The sequence below is a fragment of the Apium graveolens genome, chromosome 6 (assembly GCF_009905375.1).
Source record: "Apium graveolens cultivar Ventura chromosome 6, ASM990537v1, whole genome shotgun sequence".
In the NCBI taxonomy this organism is placed as follows: Eukaryota; Viridiplantae; Streptophyta; class Magnoliopsida; order Apiales; family Apiaceae; genus Apium; species Apium graveolens.
Window position 1 is genome coordinate 57,882,018 of NC_133652.1, and position 18,946 is coordinate 57,900,963.

General features: G+C 38.7%; 2 protein-coding genes and 1 pseudogene across 2 annotated transcripts; 2 read left to right on the forward strand and 1 right to left on the reverse strand.

Moving 5' to 3' along the window:
• Positions 1-349: 349 nt before the first annotated feature.
• Positions 350-3,271, reverse strand: LOC141667413 (endoglucanase 16-like). The gene is made up of 7 exons (XM_074473905.1): positions 2,870-3,271; positions 2,486-2,695; positions 2,150-2,350; positions 1,954-2,031; positions 1,688-1,837; positions 1,278-1,550; positions 350-988 (listed from the first exon to the last, which is right to left on the reverse strand). Exons 1-7 carry the CDS (start codon positions 3,086-3,088, stop codon positions 659-661), a joined length of 1,461 nt encoding a protein of 486 aa, XP_074330006.1. The 5' UTR covers positions 3,089-3,271; the 3' UTR covers positions 350-658.
• A 907-nt stretch (positions 3,272-4,178) lies between these two features.
• Positions 4,179-5,750, forward strand: LOC141665109 (putative pectate lyase 4; annotated as a pseudogene).
• Positions 5,751-15,902: 10,152 nt separating this feature from the next.
• On the forward strand, positions 15,903-18,915 carry LOC141668177 (uncharacterized). The gene is made up of 7 exons (XM_074474904.1): positions 15,903-16,244; positions 16,327-16,363; positions 16,910-16,980; positions 17,748-17,842; positions 18,288-18,355; positions 18,481-18,591; positions 18,733-18,915. Exons 1-7 carry the CDS (start codon positions 16,034-16,036, stop codon positions 18,863-18,865), a joined length of 726 nt encoding a protein of 241 aa, XP_074331005.1. The 5' UTR covers positions 15,903-16,033; the 3' UTR covers positions 18,866-18,915.
• The last annotated feature ends 31 nt before the right edge of the window (positions 18,916-18,946 follow it).

The following is an 18,946-nucleotide window of genomic DNA, read 5'->3' on the forward strand; positions in this document are numbered from 1 at the left end:
TTTTTTTTCTATTATAATTCGATTACTAAAAGAAGTTACTTTAGTTGAGGGAAATAAAAAAGGTAACGTGTTATAGTTGAAAACGATTTTTATTTCTTTTTCAATTATAATTTGATTACTAGGCTAATAATTTTTTTAAGTAAAATAAGGATAATTCAGTAAATTCAACGTATACCAAAAAACATGTACCGTACCAAACTTTCAATTTTTCGTCTTTTATATAACAGTAATAGATATATAGTATAGATTAATCTGGTTATAAATTATTTTTCTTTTTACTAAAATGTCTTAAAAATAGTAGACTCTTATAATATCTGTTGGTTCCGGTGTTTTGGGATGTATATCAAGATTTATTGTTGATAACTAAATCAAATTTAATCGTACTAGTGTACACTGAACTTAATAACTTAATAGGAGTACTCACTACTAAGTTTTTACAGTCTATTTCTGTAATTATAAGAGTGCACTCCAATATATTAATGTACAGGTTTTACATCATCAAAGTTATCCAATTTGCTTGAACAAAATGGAAGAGCTCAGCTTCTTCTGTATTCTTCAGACCCCCTTACAAATCTGCATTGGCAGAACTATAAATAATACTTCATACCACATTTGAGTACGATTTTAGGCTGGCCTGCCGTAAAAACAGTGCATTACATCATATGTGAGTACGATTTGCTAGCCTGGCTAGAGTACCCACGGCAAGCGAATTCGTGTAAGTTACAGGCTCAGTATACGAGGAAGAAGATCGAAGATCCTCAAAATTATCATTACGGTCAGGTCCACCAACAAAGGCTCCGGTTAGCTCATTAGCATTTGGTACATTTGGAGTTAACCAATTAGAAAAGCTCATGCCACAATTCACCACGTCGTTGGCGGCCAGTATTGGAACTGAGGCTCCTCTGTGATGAGCTTGTTTTGGTGGATTAACACCAAATCCCACCATGTATGATCTTCCTTGAGGATTTGCCCCTAAAAGATAATCCATCTGCATCCACATTCAGTATATATCGATTAATTTTTACACTTATTCAAAATAAAATTAGATGTACATTCCTGTGAACTGCATAAAAGTGTTTTACAGACTTTTAAAATTTAAATCAAGTAGGGAACACCACAGATTATGCTCTGCTCTGCCATGTAATGGTATGTTTGGTTTTTAAGTAGGTAACGTCGGACATTTTCTTAAGTTGATATATATTTAATTTTTATTTGAGTACTGAGAAAATTAATGCAGTGCAAGTATAAGCTTGACAAATGAAACACATGCTAACTACCTGTTTTGTAGCAAAATCCAGTATTTGACTACAAGTAATTGTTTTATCACCACATTGGACGACTTGATTGTGACGAGCAAGGATATCACCATAAACGCTAAAGAGGAGAGCAGTGCCTGTAACATATTGAGAATTGGCACCATCTCTGAGGTGAACCATGCCGCCTGGAGTTATAGTAACCTGGTGGTAAGGGCTGTCCGGATGATTAGAGCAAATGTAACCATCTGCATGTTGCTTATAGTTCTCCAATTCTTTATGTCCTTCAAAATATAACTGCAGTCATTCGGTTTCAACAATCAGAAATCTGGTCTAGTTTAGAGTGATAGTTTTTTTTGGGGGGGGAGGGGGAGAGAGAGAGAGAGGGAGGGAGAGAGAGAGGGAGGGAGGGAGAGAGAGAGAGAGAGATTTACTTCAGAAAGGATGACTTGAGCACCAGCATACTTAAGGTCCCAATTGAACTCGGCTACATTAGCAGGAACACCTTCATCAGTTATGTACTTCAAGTATGCCGACTGTCTACTTGCCTTGTATAACCATGTTGCAGCCCACAATAGTTCATCCTGCTCACATCATGTCATTAATTCATGTAACTTATCCATAAATTTTCTGGAGAAACTAGCTGAAAGATATTGACAAGTATATGCACATCGCAAATATATACTGGTTACATAATTACATTGTAGCCTGAATATGAGCAGTAGAATGGGCATTCTCCATCAAAAGTCCCTTTATGTGCTTTGGCAAATTTGAACAGCTACATGCAAAAAACCACAAACAAGTGAATTCTATGACGTTGAGGAGAATATAAATATAAACAGGGATTGATGATAGACAGATAGATAGATAGATAGATAGATAGATAGTGTTAGTACGGATTTGGCTTTGTTGAGGAGACGATGAGAATAGGTATGATCAACACTTCTAAACACAATGGAAGCAGCAGCCATAGCAGCAGCAGTTTCGGCAGCAATCTCAGTTCCAGGCTCATTTTGATCAATCTTTAGTACTGTTCTTGGTGTTTGCATGTTTTCTGGCCTCACCCAGCACTCATGATCTTTGACAGGATCTCCTACCTAAATGAATTCATCATGATATTCAAGCAAGCATTAGTACTACAACATATCGATATCAACTTAAATTATTATTTAATCAGAAAACCAATTTTTGTGGCATATTAATTAAGCAGAGACAAGAGGAAAGAGTATAACCTGGACATATAATTTGTCTCTGCAAGTGGCTTTCAGAAAATAATCTGTACCCCAACGGATAGCACACCTAACATTTTCCATTTCTCCAGCAGCTTCCAGTTCTGGACCATAGAAAACAGCTCCCCATGACAATGTTGTTATTGTGAATGCCATGGGAAGTCCATATTTCACGTTGTCTCCTGCATCATAATATCCTCCCACCAAATCCACCTACATTTTTACGCAAAGATAATCGTTACTATACATTATCATAAATTACTGCAAGTTCTAGAGTCGGATTTCTTCATATTGCAGCAGGGACATATATATTTGTTGTCTGGTTTATTCAGATTTCCCAAATTTTATAAAGAAAAAATCAATAATGAATAAGCAGGGAGGACTTACATGAGCTTCTTGGCCATCTTGAAGGGCAGAATCACCTCTCCAAGGAACCCTATTATTAGGAGGGAGTTTTCCTGATCTTTGCGCCTCTAAGAATATAAGTGATTTTGTCAAGGCTTCGCGATAATCAAAGTGACCATTAGCCACATTAACAAATAAACCATCGAATATAGCAAGCCATGTCACAATCAGGGCTGCTACTCCCCTTGCACCATTTTCCATGAACACAAACTTGTAATTAACTTTTTCAAAACCAAAATTCACTTTTTAAAAAATATATATATGAATGGTTATAGAAAAAGTTAATTAAAAGAGAAATCTTGGTGTTTTAGCTATGTTTTGTGTTATATATCAATTCCAAAAAATGGTGGGTTGCATATGCATTCTGGCGGGAACACTAAAACTGGAAGGGTTAGTTGAATCAATGGAGTTGGAAAGTTTGGGGTAATATTCTAAAAACAAGAAGATACTTCTCATGGTTGACAGAAAAACAAGGAATATTCAGGGGGTGAGGATACCGTAGGCATTTGCATAATTAGCTTTTGTATGTCTATCTGTTTATCTGTTAACAGACAGAAAAACTTTAGATTGTTGTTTTTTCTATATTTAGATGCTGCATTTCTGGTGTCACCTCTGTTTCTAATCACCTTTTTGTGTTCTTGCTCCTCTTATACCATATCAGATTTTTAGGCCAGGGATGGTGTACGAATGTGTATGTAGTTATCTTTGGGCACAAGATGATTAACAATATCAAACCCTGAAATAAAGTTGATCATCTCTTAAATATGATTAACACACATTCATCGGATTAATACTTATATAATCTTAAATTTAAAAATTTCGTATTTGATCATAATGTCATATTTGGATAACTAAATCATTTGAATTTGAAAACGCGCTCCGAGAATTTAAAATGAGAATTCCTTTAATATGATTCAAAATTGGCTTAATGACCTTTTGGCCTCTAAAGTATGGGCCGTTATACCTATCAGCCCCAAAAGTATGAAATCATACCTTTTAACACCTATAATATTAGGTCCTTTTAGCCCTTTCGGAGATAAAATGACATATCGGTCAATATCGGAGGGTAAAAATGTTTTTTACTAAGAAAAATGGTTAAAAGGTATGAAGACCGATACTATAGATACTATAGGGGTCAAAATGTATAATTAACATAACTTGCAAATGAGTGCATTTCATTAGAAGCAGAAATATGTGCTTCATTATTCACCTACGGTTCTACTCATTACTATTAGCTTTACCTTTTTCATGCTTGATTTTAGAAATGCCGACCTTGTGTATGATATAAACTTGTGCTGTACTTTCAGATGATGGATCAGGATCACTTCGTGAAGCATGGCGTAAGACAGAGCCAGTCTGGATTGTGTTGGATGTGTCTGGTGACATTCATCTTTCATCTTACCTAAATGTGTTTTCATTCAAGACAATTGATGGTCGAGGCAGCCGTGTAAGACTCACTGGCAAAGGTTTAAGATTAAAGGAATGTGAGCACATAATTATATGCAACCTGGAATTCGAAGCTGGTAGAGGACATGATTTTGATGGAATTCAAATCAAACCAAACTCAAAGCATATTTGGATAGGCCGATGTAGCTTGCAAGACTATGATGATGGGCTCATCGACGATATAACTAGAGCTAGCACATACATTATGTTTTCTAGGTGATTTAATTCACACGTCTAGATAGGTTGTTCTGAATAGAATCTGTTTAAGACTGCGTTCTGATAATCATTTCCTGCTGCTAACAGATGTTACTTCACAAACCATGACAAGACTATGCTTATTGGGGCAGACCCATCTTATATTGGGGATAGATGTATCAGAGTGACTATTCACCACTGTTTTTTTGATGGAACGCGACAAAGACAACCTCGAGTTTGATTTGGGAAAGTTCATCTTTAAAAAAATTACACAACAAATTAGGGAGTATATGCTGTTTGTGCTAGTGTACAATCACAGACAATGTAATACTTTTAGCATATATACGCCTTTCAGATTTATTCTGGACATAAAATCATATCCTCATCTCATCTACTTCCTGCGGAATTTGATATAATTATTTCTGCATACAAGCTCGTGTAATTTTCTCATCTGCTGCCCTTTTGCCTCCGTTCAGATATACTCTCAATGCAATGTTTATGAAGCAGGAGAGAAGAAAAAAACTTTTGAATATTACACAGGAAAGGTAAATTGTCCAACTTTCGCTTTCTCGTATTTCTTTCAAGTTCCAGACAACATGCAGAATGTTATTCTTAGAATTGCTTGTTCGAGTGAAATGATATATAATCTACTAAGGTCCTGTAGGCTGAATGTTTGATTAGTTCAGAAATTTGAACAAATTTCTAGTCTTGTAAGAGTATTGCATTAAGAAATCAAGGTCCAATTGTATTGATTCTTAAGGACTAAGTTAAAGAACCAATTTGCTCAGACATTAGGTAATCACAGTCGATCTCATATAGTGATGTTTTATATCTACATCCAAATCTTTCTGACCATTTCTGACCACAACAAAAGACAGTCGCACACTGTTACCTTCATTTACAAATGAAATACAATTTGAGTATAAGACGTGTTTCCTTTCTTCCTTTTGTTTTTGTGCAAAACGGGGAGATAATTTGTTCAAAGAACTCCAGATTCTCTCAGAAAGTAGGATGTAGAGTAAGCCTGAAAAAGAATCCGAGTATTTGGATTCAAGTTGGATGCTACTTTTATCTGCATGTTCTTATCCTTGCTTACGTAGAATAATTATCTACTTTAAGTTCTTAACTATTTGTGATGATAATACAGGCAGCTGATAAAGATGAACCAAGTTCAGGGTTGATTAGGTCTGAAAGAGTGTTCTTAAATGCTGCAGAAGGACGTACTTCAAATGAAACAAGTGATAGAAGTGTATTCCATCATAGTGAATATTATCCAACTTAGACTTTTGAAGCAGCTGCGGATTCTCTCAAGAATTTACTGCAAGCCTGCACTGTTAGGAGTTATCCCACATCGTTTGTAGGAGGGGCAGTTTGCTAGAATATAAGCAGCCAGATAACTCCATTAGAATGACGCCTTTTGGGAGGTGCCCAAAAACAAATCCGTGCGGGCTCGGCCCAAAGCGGACAATATCATACTAATGTGCAGTTAGGCCTGCTCAGCAAGCCCAACAAGTGGTATCAGAGCCATGGTTGAAACGGTCCATAACAATCTCAGATGGGCTCCAGAAGTGACCTAGGAAGAGGCAGATGGGCTTGCCCCAGAATGGGCTCAAGGAAAAGGCAGACGGACCTTCCAGTATGGGCCTAGGGGGAGCAGATAGCCAGATGAACTTTCAGTATGGGTCGAGGGAGAGCCTGATCACACTGAAGGAGGCAGAATCGACAGATGTCGGGCCCGATGTGTGAATGGGGAGATTGTTAGGAGTTGTAGGGGCAGTTTGCTAGAATATAAGCAGCCAGATAACTCCATTAGAATGAGGCCTTTTGGGAGGTGCCCAAAAATAAATCCGTGCGGGCTCGGCCCAAAGCGGACAATATCATACTAATGTGCAGTTAGGCCTGCTCAGCAAGCCCAACATGCACGGGCTGGCAATCAGTAGCTCGACCTGCAGATCAATGTTGTGGTGACCTCGGTCAGAAGCCAGCAGAACAATGTCGTGTTAATCTCGTTGAGGATAGAGCAGATAATCAATTTACCAACATGTCCACAAATATTTAGTTGTCTGTAATGTATTAAACCACTGGTCTCCTGTGACAGTTTTTTTATGACAACAATGGTCACTTGTGACAGTTATGGAGTTTAAAAAGTTATCATTTCTTAGGATATGGACAATTATATACATATCATCAGTGGCAATTCTTGTCCTCCATATTCTTTTTAGGTGAAAGTTCCACGGCCACCGGGTTACGTGTGACCGTGGAACCAATAATAAGGGATTCGCAATGACACATCGTGTTTCATTGCGGAAGGCTAAATATAACATCCTTGTATTTGATAACTCTGTTTCTTCCCGGGTCTTCTCCTCTCTCACATATACTAGGGCCTTGTCCACGTGGAAGTTGGTGTGAGGTTGACCTACTAGGTAGGGGACTCTGCAAAACAGAACCGGAGGGGGTTGTTTCCCGCAGCAACTCCGGTGTGAGAATAAGAAATGGGGTTTCTTGAAGAAGAAGAAGAAGAAGAAGATGGAAGAAGGAGTTATTCAAAAATATGTATAGTGGTGTGTGTATAGATGTGTAGCAGTCAAATGTTTTTCAACCCCTAAAACCCTCTTTTTAGGGCCTTTTATAGGTCCCAAGATTTAGGGTTTTTGGGGTTTGTACCTCTTCATCCTGACCTTTGATCATTCTTGGTTGGTGATTGATTGGACGGTTTGGATGGACTGTGGGGTCAGATGTCCTTCTTCCATCAATGTTGCCTTGGGATCTTTGCACATGAACGGCTGGGATGTAATTGTTCCATTTTGGTTAACATGAGACAGTTGACTCTTTTGTCCTGTGCCACGTGGCACCGGGGACCACCCCAGTTTGGGCCTGGTATGTTCTCTCTCTGGGCTTCCGTTCCTTTATTTGGGCTTGGTTATTTATGGCCCATCATTTGTCTCCCACTCCCTTATGCGGGTTTTCCCGGATGGGGGAGTAGTTTTCTTTTGATTTGTGGCCCTAGCCCCGGGGTACTGTTGGGTACAAGTCCCCGGGGTTGTGTTTGGGTAGGCCTTTTGGTTTTTGTCGCTTGGAATTTTTTTTTCATTTTTCTTTCGATTTGTGGCCCCTAACCCCGGGGTGTTGTTAGGTACAAGTTCCTGGGGTTGTGTTTGGGTAGGCCTTTTGGCTTTTGTCACTTGAAAAAAAAAATTCATTTCTCCTTCGATTTGTGGCCCCTAACCCCGGGGTGTTTTTAGGTACAAGTCCCCGGGTTGTGTTTGGGTAGGCCTTTTGGCTTTTGTCACTTGGGAAAAAATTTCATTTTTCCTTCGATTTGTGGCCCCTAACCCCGGGGTGTTATTAGGTACAAGTCCCCGGGGTTGTGTTTGGGTGGCTGGGTGCAGATGCGACAGGTGCATAGTACTTTGGCACTTTTCCCGGAGTGTCAGGCGGTGGTTGGGCTTCCTGTACGAATATATGTATATATATATATACAAAACGTTGCAGTTTTCCCCCCTTTTTCTCCTCAAAAGCCGCGCCTGTTAAATAATTATAGTGATGTAATCATTAACTGCGGTGGTTACTTTCTGGACGCTCAGGATTGTGTCATGTGTCTTCATTCTACGGACACGATTGTGTGGCAGTTGAGTGGGTTACTACTTCATTTGTGCCTATAAATACCCCACATTTGCTATTTCTTTTTTCTTTACGCAATTACAAACACCAAAAACCCTCCACTTTCTTTCTTCAAGGCAAACTTCGAGATTTCTGCTCTTTGAAGCTGTTCGATTTCTCCTGCTTTCTTGTAAGTACTTGAGCCCTTCTTTTCGGTTTTTTGCTTTTTTGTGACTGTGTTTGAATTGATGAATATTCGTAGTTTGAATCTTTGAATGCATGTGTATGAAATGTCCGAGTCGGTTTGATTTTGTTGTGTCGAGTTTTGGCAATTTGAATGTAGAATTGATGTTGTTCTTTGTTTAGAGTTTAGGTTTGGGTTGCATAAAAAATGATTTATGTCACATAAAACTGGGCTTGTTATCTGGTTTCTGTATATGTAAGAAAAGGGGTTTTGAATTATGTCAAAAATCTGGGTTCGTGTTTGCATGTTGGTGGTTGTGTATATGCGTATGTATAGGTTGTATGATGTATTTTGGTATTTTGATTCTAAGGTTAACTGTTTCTGAGTAGCTTTTTGTGTTTCTTTCATTTTTTTTCCTTCCCGAAATGGCATAGACTCCGGGGTATATGGTTAGGAGGGGTAGAAAGAAACAATTGGCTAACCTTAAACATAGACCCGACCGCCCCCATTTTGGATTTCCCGACCATTCCTCGAGTGACTCTTCCCCGGAACCAGAGAACATGCCTCCCCGTCGCCAAGCTGTAGTTGAGGAGTTGCCTACTTTCCTTTTAAACCGCGGCCAGACTCTGGGTAGAAGAGACGGGTCCTGGGTATATATAGATCAATATTTTGTTCAGACCTGGGAGAATAGTCCCCCCTCATGATTACTATTTTAGGGACCTTACTACCGTTTATAGGCCTTGGGGCATAGAGTCGTATGATGGGGTCCACATGGATCAGCTTTTCTATAATGCTCCCGGGACTGGATATGTTCCAGCTCCCCGTCATCCCGACCTTTCGGAATATACCTTTGGGCAGATAGATGACTTAGTGAAGGCCGTTTTCCACTTCGGGGATGGTATGGAGTGGAGGTGGCCTGAGCCTCATGAGAGGGTTTATCACCGCCCCTTGGGTGGTTGGGTAGCAATTCCTCTAGAGCATCTTCGTAGCATGAGGCCCAACCTTCACCAATTTACCAAGTCTCTATGTCATGATGTCTACGGGATACCCTTCACTCAGTTGGCCCCGAATTCTGTCAAGTGGGTTTCTTGGTTCCTTGCATGTTGCCATGTGAAGAAATACCTCCCTACCTTCAAGCTTTTCCACTACCTTTTTAAGATTAAGAAGTCCACCCTACCTCCCCTTTTTGAGTTCACATTCAACATAGATGGCTGTGGGTTTCCTGCCGATGCCAAAAATGCACCCGTCTTTATGTTGAACTCGCTCTGGGGCTGGCACCAGGAGTTCATCTTCGTCAGGGGCTGGGACCTAGAGTTTATGCCTGTGTACAAAAATGCTTTGAAAAATAACAGGTTCCCATCCGAGCGGCTCGGTGGAAATGCCCTGGGGAAGATGTATGATTTTGTGGTGGCTCTTGGTGCCCAGTGGACCAGTGATACCTTTTTAGATAACCAAACATTGTTTAATGTTGGCTGTAAGTGCTTTACATTAGTAGTTTTTTCCTTGTACTTTTTCTTGATGTATATTTTTGCCCTGATTTCTTCTTTCTAAACTGTTGCTCCTTGTGCAGGTCTTCCGCTCCTTAACCCTTTCCATCACGCTATGTCGTAACAGTTCAAGGATTTGGTCGGAAGGTTCAAGAAGATTGGTGGAGCTGTGCAGTTGGACTCTAGAAAGAAGAAGGCGGGTGTAGGTAGTGGTTCTCAGGCCCGGGATGCTGGTTCTTCGGGTAATAGTGTGAGGCAGAGTGCTCCGGTGGTTACTACGCCTATTGTTCCGGAGCCCGAAGAGGTTGAGGTTCTGGAGCTGGATGAAAAGGAGGTTGGAACTCCGAACCCTCATAAGAGGAAGGCTGTAGAGGAAGCTGCTGGTGGCTCCGGAACTCCCCAGCGTAGAAGGGTTTCTGCCTCGGGACCTACTGAGGAGGAGAGCCAGAAGCTAGTGGAGGAAGATGCGTTGAAGAACCTCTTAGCCCGGATGACTATGGATGATCGTCGGAACGATATGTTCGACAATCATGCCTCCCCTGCTGACTTCGAGTGCTATGCCAAGGAGGATCTGGATACCTTCCTTGATCATCTTGTTCGGGATGTTTCAGAGGTAAGAGTGTTCCCTTATCATCTTTTTTCTTTTTTCTTCTTCCCTTTGCATTAGTACTGAGTCATCTCTTTTCAGGCTAATGCTCGGATTAGCGGCTGCTCTACCATTCTTCATAATTACCGCATAAGGGAGGCTAAGAATAAGGCCGCGGTGAAGGAGTTGGCTGGTGAGGAGGAAACCTTCACCAAGTACCGGGAGGTGAAGGAGAGAGAATCCGGTGAGCATAAGAAGGTTGTTGCCGAAGCGGTGAAGGTTCGGGAGGCTGCTGAGCAGATGGTTGGATCCCTCCAGGCGGAGGTGGAGAACTTGAAGAAAGAGCTTGCTTCTAGGCCCCGAGTGGAGGAGGTTCTCGAGTCTTTCCGGGGTACTCCAACCTACTACGAAGAGCTGAACAACAAGATCTTCGAGAAGGTCAACATCTGCTGGGACATTGCCTCTACTTATCTGGCTGAGAACCCGAGTGGTGATATGGATGGGTTCATAGAGTTGTACCTCGCCGAAGAGCTTCGTCGTGAGGAGGCCAAAGCTGCTGAAGCGGGTACCTCTGAGACGCAGCCGCCTCCGCCTCCCGAAGAGGTCCGCGAGAAGACTCCTCCCCCTCCCGAGAACTGAAGGATGAAGACCCAGGCTTCGTGCCTTGTAATTTATTTTCCTAGTTTGCTTATTGTTTCAGAATTAGCCCTGGTGGCCTCTAGACTTGTTATTTGAATTTCGTGCGACTCTGGTTTGAATTTGGTCCGGGGCTTGGTTTGCCCTTGGTATGCATGTAAATATATTTCTTTTTCTGTATTTGGTTTTGCTTTCTTTCGCCGAAATTTTTCTAAGTACACCTCACTGAGAAAAATAATGAGTTGCCAGAGCATCAGCATCATTGTTAGCAGAGGAAGTGGTATGGTAGACTTGAAGATCATCCCACTTCTAACTGAGAAGATTGGTGATCATGGTAACAAGATCAACCATAGGATCATTAGGATCAAGATACATGATCTGTTGTATTACTTCAACATCTTCATATTCAACCATCAACCTTAACTTATCATGTTCCCATGCAAGTTTGAGACCATAATACATTGTCCACAACTGTGAAGTGGTTGGTATTGTCAAGCCTATGACACCTCCACAACCCCTCACCCAGTCTCCAATACTGTCTATTATTATGCAGCCAACAGAGCTCTTCATTTGTGATCTGTTAAAAAGTCCCTGAACATGTGGTAATTTAAGAGGTTTACAAGTTACAATGTTTGAATGTAGACCAAGACTATGAGTAGCCAATGCATACAATTTCTGTTACTACCAAGGAATACTAATGCATACAAATATGTCTATTGTGGAAGAAAACTATGAATTTGCAAAATAATAATATTAATATATAGACTTGAAGCTGCAAAATGTTTTTGCATTATAGAAGTTACCATCTCAATAAATTTGAGTGAATTACATATTTCATATTCCTTGCAATTGAAACTGCACCTTACTATGCTAATTCAATTTCGAAGTTTGAAACTGACAAAAACAAATAGTGCCTGAATTAAGGAAATAATTTAACAAAAAAATCTTGTCATAGACCTCAAGATTATAATTTCCATATTGGTAGCTTCTTTGCCTTTCTTGCATTCTTAGCAGCTTCAATTTCTTTTACACTAGTGGTCTGCTTCCCCTTGACAGTAAATTTATATGGTTGAATTCCTATATGTGTGTTTTTAACTCTATCAGGCTGGCTATGAGATTTAAAAACCCCACCTTGAGAAGTCCCTGAATTGACATTTGACATTAGTTGTGTGATGCTAGTAGGTACATCTGTGGGATGAGTTGCAACCATTGATTGTGAGACTTTTATTGGTTTGTTAGCCTGTTGTGGGACCTTTTTTTTCTTAATGAATCCTTGAGCACCACAAGGTGGCTTATTCAGGTTTTATCACCATAACAAACTTAATCAAATAATGCAACATGAAATATTATATAGTACACAACTTATTAAGTAATTCATACAAATTAATATTACAAGTACCTTTGCTGGACATGATCTGGCATTGTGTTTTTATTCATTGCAATGACTGCACCTTCCTGTTGTATTTGTCCTTTTAAGCTTGCAAACATTTTCTTTCACAGTCATTGGCACATCATTTCTCTTGTTCCTCTTTTTCTTGGGTCTTCCTGGTTGCACTTTAATTTCTGGAGGCAATGGTGCAGGAAATGGAGTCTTCTCCCAATATTGTTCACTATTTATTGGCACTACTGTGTATGTGTATGTGCTCAAGAACATATCCTTATAATAGGTCTTGTGAATGTAGTCAATCATTTCTAGATTTCATTTCTAGATTTTTCCATTTTATGCATGCACAAGCATGATACATGGCAATCCAATTAGGTCATATTTTCTACATGCACAAGACTTAGAGTCCAAGTCTACCACTATCTCATGCCCACCATCAGTCATTGTGCATAAACATTTACTTGCTCCACTCCATTGAACCATACAGCTCCCACTAAAACCAATTGCCCTAATTTACATGTATTTTACTCTTGTAAATATTATTGCATAAATTAACTAAAGCAAATATTAAAATAGAAGCATGATGGCCTTACTTGCTAAATTTTTTCATTATATTTGGGCATATTGGATTAAGAGCATAACTTTGCAACATTTTGTCCCTCCTCATCTGAATTTTTTTCATAACATCTTTATGTATACTTTGCAGTAGGCCAATGATTGGCAGGTCCCTATATTCCCCAATGCTATTATTGAATACCTCGCGATGGTTGTTGATAAACATATCTGATAGACATGTTGTCAAAAATGCAAACCTTGACCACTGTGACCTAGGCCTCTCCATTAGTCATGCATAACACTTCTTGGATAACTAGAGTTAAAATTATGAAATTAGCAACCAAGGAAATTGATACTATGAATTATGAAATGAAATTGCAGTAGCATTACCTTTTTTAGTCCCTCCATATGTTTGTTAAACATATAATCTATTGTAGCTCTAGAAGCCATCCATAACAGAGTTCTTAGGCCAATCCCTTTATGTTCCTTATACATATTTCTGTACAAATGCATGACACAGAATCTATGCTCTGCATTTGGTACAACATTTACAAGTGCATTGATCAAACCCTGCAAAAATAATAATATGCAGTTAGTTTTTTATGATTATGAACATATCAAGACAAACTAATTTCTTACCTTTTGTCTATCAGAAATGCAAGTCCAAGCTCCACTGTTTTGAATGTCCACATCAGTTGCCAAGAGCTCTAAAAACCAATTCTATGATTCAGTGTTTCTGCCTCAACTATTGCCCATGCAATGGGATACATTCCATCATTGGAATATGTATCAACAGCAGCTAATAATTGCCCTCCATATGGTCCTTTTAGATGACAATCATCAAGCCCTATTATTGGCCTACATCCATCTTTAAAACCCTTCTTAACATGGCCTAGACACACATAGATTCTTTTAAACCTCCCCCTTTCCATTCCAGGTATAGGTTCTTCTATCACTAGTTCAACAGTGCTATCAGGCATAGCTTTTTTCACTTCATTTATGTAGTCCCATATCAAACCATACTGTTTAATATGGTTCCCCTTGATCTCAGCAAGTGCCATTCTTTTTGCGCTTCCCACTGTATGGATACTGAATACACATCTCCAATCATTCACAATTTTTTTTTCTGAAAAGCAGGTATTGGCCAGGTTGGATACATTCTTATGTCATTTTCATAATATTTTGCAATACAAGATAATGTCATATTCTTCTGCTTAAAGGTCTCATAACAACTGTGAGTCCTTTGGTAGGTTTTGATTTGGAAACTAGCGGAGTTGGGCTTTGGGGATACATAAATCTTCCACCTGCACTTGGGATCTTCACATATAAATTAAACCCTATGTCCAAAGTTCCTAAACTGCTTCACTGCCCTCCTCTGTTTAATGGACTGATTTCTGACAACACTTCTAAATGTACTAGCACTGCTAAAAACCATTCCAACCTAAAATTTGGGATCACTCATGTCAGTTGCTTCATTAAAAGCAGGGTACCTAAATTCATAATCATCATCTATACTATTGGCAACCCACCTTTCTACATCACTATCATCACAGTCACTCAAGTCAGATAAAACACCTCCTTATCCCTCATTATCACCACTGTCAAGAGTCCACTCAGTCACATTGTGTGTCTTAAAGAATTCCTTCTTTTTTCCCTAACTTTCTTGACAGCGGCACATCTTCATCTGTGTTATCTACATTGGAGCTGTCATCATGGAATGATACATGATCAACCTCTTCATCTACATTCTCAAATTCAGAGTTTTGTTCTTTGTCCACGACTTCTTGTTCAAGATCATTGGGGGCTTTAGACATGCCCTCTAACTCCAACAGTTGCACTAATTCATCATGCTCCCTTTGTGCAATGTTAGGCTCCTCAATATAGTCAAAATTCAACCACTGAGAGGGAATGAAATTCATAGTTTCCTGGCTTGTTGGATTACTCTCACAATACAAATGCATCACCCTAGTTGAGTCAAGATGTTTACACATCTCAAGCACATCTGCATCATTTACCAGAGGGAATAATGCTACATCCATATTAGATGATGGATGTTTATACAATAATTCCAAGAAGCTACAAGTTTCACCATATCCATTGAACATCCTAAGTACTTCTATGTAGCTAATTTGATCAACATCACACATGTCTACATATCGGACCCGGCCTTCAACATAATTTTTAAGGTTTGACTCAAAATATCCCCCAAAATGACACTTAATGGTAAAATGATCATGTGCACCTGCAAATTCAATACATGATATAGAAGATAAAGTGATTGTAAACATTCATACCAAACCCTAATTTATCAATATACATGACCATATAACTTAAGACGATACTATGCAGATTTTAACACAAGAAAATAAGACAAAAATCAACATTAACACAAAATATGCATATCCTTAAATAATCAATTACATGGAAGTATGTAAACGACCATAAGTTATACGAAAACATCATTTGGATAATATGCCAGATGGTCATCAAAATCACGCACAAATCAAGACATTGCTACTATGGGTTTCAATCAAGAACCAGGTGACTAAGTTACATATGTGAGTTTGTGTGTATATAATGGCTGCGGTAATAAAGATGTTGGAATGATATTAAAGGCGAGATTGTCTTTCTTTATGGCACCATTTTGGCCATTTTGCAACTACATCACTGATGTTTGACCTCTTTTGCAATAGACTTAACAGAGACTAAGCCTTAACAGAAGTATACATTTTGCAGTATTTTTGAAACATGAGGCACGTGCATTCTTGAAACATTAGGTACACAACCTGCAGTAAAACCGAACTTAGGGTACACGGTAATTTTACTCTAGAATATATGAACACAAGGTTAGCAACTAGTGTGAGATTTAGGCAGTTCTTTAACATCTTGTTTTTACCGCAAAGTAACCGGGAAAAGATGAGGTTAAAACCGTATTTTCCCCGCGAACCAGAAAAGACGTGGCAAACAGAGAATCGGATAAGACGTCCTCTTCCCTCCGGCGAAACACCCCCTATATATACATATGATATCACACACAGTGGAATGTGAATGTATGTATAGGTATCTTTAAGCAATGGGAGCATCACCAGTGTCCACTCCTTTCTCTCAACTTAGCTGCTACACTAGCAGTAACTCTATTTCATCTCTCTCGCAACTTCACTCGCCGGACTTTTCTTACCGGAAATTCTCGCCGCCGTTTTCAGTTTCCTGCGCATTGTCACGTAGCCGGAGATTAGTCTCCGTCTCTCTAATCTCTCTCTGCTGCACTTGTTCTATCCCCAATCGTACCTAATTTAACCCAACTTTATAATTTCAATTTAGCTTTTGGAAATGCTGAACATAATTAATTCTCTTTTGCGTGTGTAGTTGCTGTAGCTGGTGGATTTGACAAGTATTTGAAAAGGTAACCAGTTTTTCGATAATTCGAGAAATATTTAGCTGTTCTATTTTGTAGATTCTGATGTCAATAATGCTTATTGTTAAGTCTGTTAAGTGAGTCATTAATGTGTGGAATTGTACTCCGATTGTTGAGCTGCACTACGTGTTTGATGTGAATTTGCAAAATATTAAAATGGTAGAATTTCACCACTAGGCTATCCTAAATCGAAAACTTAATTTGGATTTATGTTACCGGAGTAGATTTAGATACTTGTGTTACGAATAAATTACTTGTATTTTGAATTTTAGGATGATCTGGATATGAAGATATTTCGATCTTGGAATAAGACAGTTAAGGACAGAAAAGAGCAATTACTGATTGTTTCATGGAAATGAAACTACAATGTATATGTTGCAATTTCATTGCTTTGTAGTTTCATGATATGTGCTGAGAAATCAAATAAGTGCGCGAAATGAACAATGTACAACAGTTATGTGTGAAGGTATCTAGCACAGGATCTTGAGACTGGTGTTCTTATAATGTTCTTTTTTATGCTTACTTTACCAACAGGAAAAAGCTTGACCCGCTAGAGGCTTATGTTCCGGCTGTAATATTGACACAGTTGCAGATTGAAGACCTAGGTAGTGTGCTGTTTCCTCTTAGCTTTTAAATTACATGTTTATTAAATTTGAAGCAAAACCAGTAGTGACATCTTTTATAGTAACTGAAATGGTTGTAAATGATTTCCTGATATATTGTTCCTTCAATTCTATGAAAACTTCAATAACACTTGAACAGATCTGGAAATTTCATCCGTCACATTTTGATCATAACAGACTAATACAGTAATAGCTATCTTATCTCATGTCATCATCATTAAGTGAAGCATTTTTGGTTACTCATTGCCATGCACATTCATTTAAAACTGGTAAATATGTCTGATAAATGTGTAGCAGCAATCAGTTTTATCGTCTTTAGGTACTCAATTACATCTTGTTCCAGTTTATCTATAGCCCATACCTCCAGACCTGTATATTTATAATAGGTCATAAAGTCTCTGTTAAAATCTAAACAGCCGAATTTCCTGTCAGAAGGCCATGTTGTAAAGATTTATTTGTTACCCTACATGGCAAGGCCACAAGGGTATATAATCATTTCCTCTATATATAGTTGGGCCATGCATTATTTGGAGGCTTGGCAATTTCTGTTCACAGGTAGGGAAATCTTGGGGCAGAAAAACTATGCATAGTTTTGCCCTGAGGCTGTACTAACTGTATCGCTTCAGATCTTATTAATGTATAGTTTTTGTGCAGTAAATACCCATTAACAGATTTATTCTAAACCCTTCTGGTCTGTACATGCAAATTATTAGATATCTACTGTTGCATGACCTCCAGTTTCTATGTAGGAAAAATTCTGGACGTTGATAAACCTCAATATGCTACATACCGTAATCTATTACGGTCTGGTCCTGCAGCATCTCTTCGTGTTAACATCCGAGCGGTAAATGACATATTTTATAATTCTACAATACAGAAACGTGAATATTTTCAAGTGCAAAAACTTTGAACATTTTTAATACTAGCATATCTGTAAAATTGACGTGCTACCAGTTTGAGAGCTGCATTAACATTCTGGAACTAGAATGACATGGTCATGAGAAACACAACCTCTTTTATTACATCTTTTGCATTCTTACTGATTTGGAATTCTTTCATCAAATCTAATAAAGTTGTAATTTTGTGTTATCACAACAATCAATATATGTCCTACAGTAGCATAGTATACATAGATGCTTGTGCCACCATGACACTGTATCAAAATTTCATGGACTACTTCTCTAGAAGACGCTAGCAGGCAGGAAAAAGTGTGTGTGTAGAGGGGGAGGGGTTGCAAAATCTATTATCTGCTTGGAGGAAATGTAATGCAATACCTAACTTTCTTTCAGGTGGCCCAGTATGCAGCTGAGGCTGGCTATGATAAAACTGCTTACAATAATGTTGATCAATGCCTCGGGTATAACTTCTTAATCTTGCTTGTAACATAATTGTAAAATCTATAAAATGTAGCTGCATAGTAATTTGATGTTTCCAGAGGAGTTTGCCAGCAGCGATTTAATATCAACAGTTTGTACTTTATAGTGCGTTGGAAGAACTAGATTCTTTGCTTCTTCGTGCATCAAGAAACGATGGAGAAACATCAGTTAAATCAATGAAATTGAAGATTGGTATTGCTGTGGATGCATTGAACAGGTATAATTACATTCTCCGTGTTTTGCATGTGCATTCAATTTTAAATCCACGAAAAAAACATAATTCTTTGTTGACAAATTATCGTTATATGTACAAGTAGAAATCTTCCTATCTTCTAATACCCCACCTTTGTCATTGAAGCCTTCTTAAAACTGTTCCTTCCGAGGTGCTCAGCAAAGGGAAGGAGGTAGCTGATGCATACTTGACCCCAGAAGAGAGTGTCCCAACTGATAAATTGGACCCAGATGTGAAGCAGTTGGAATCTATATTATGAGGCTTCCTGAGATATATCTTAAGTTTCAGTGTGACATAGCTATATCATAATGAATCTATTAAGAATAGAATAGATATAGCT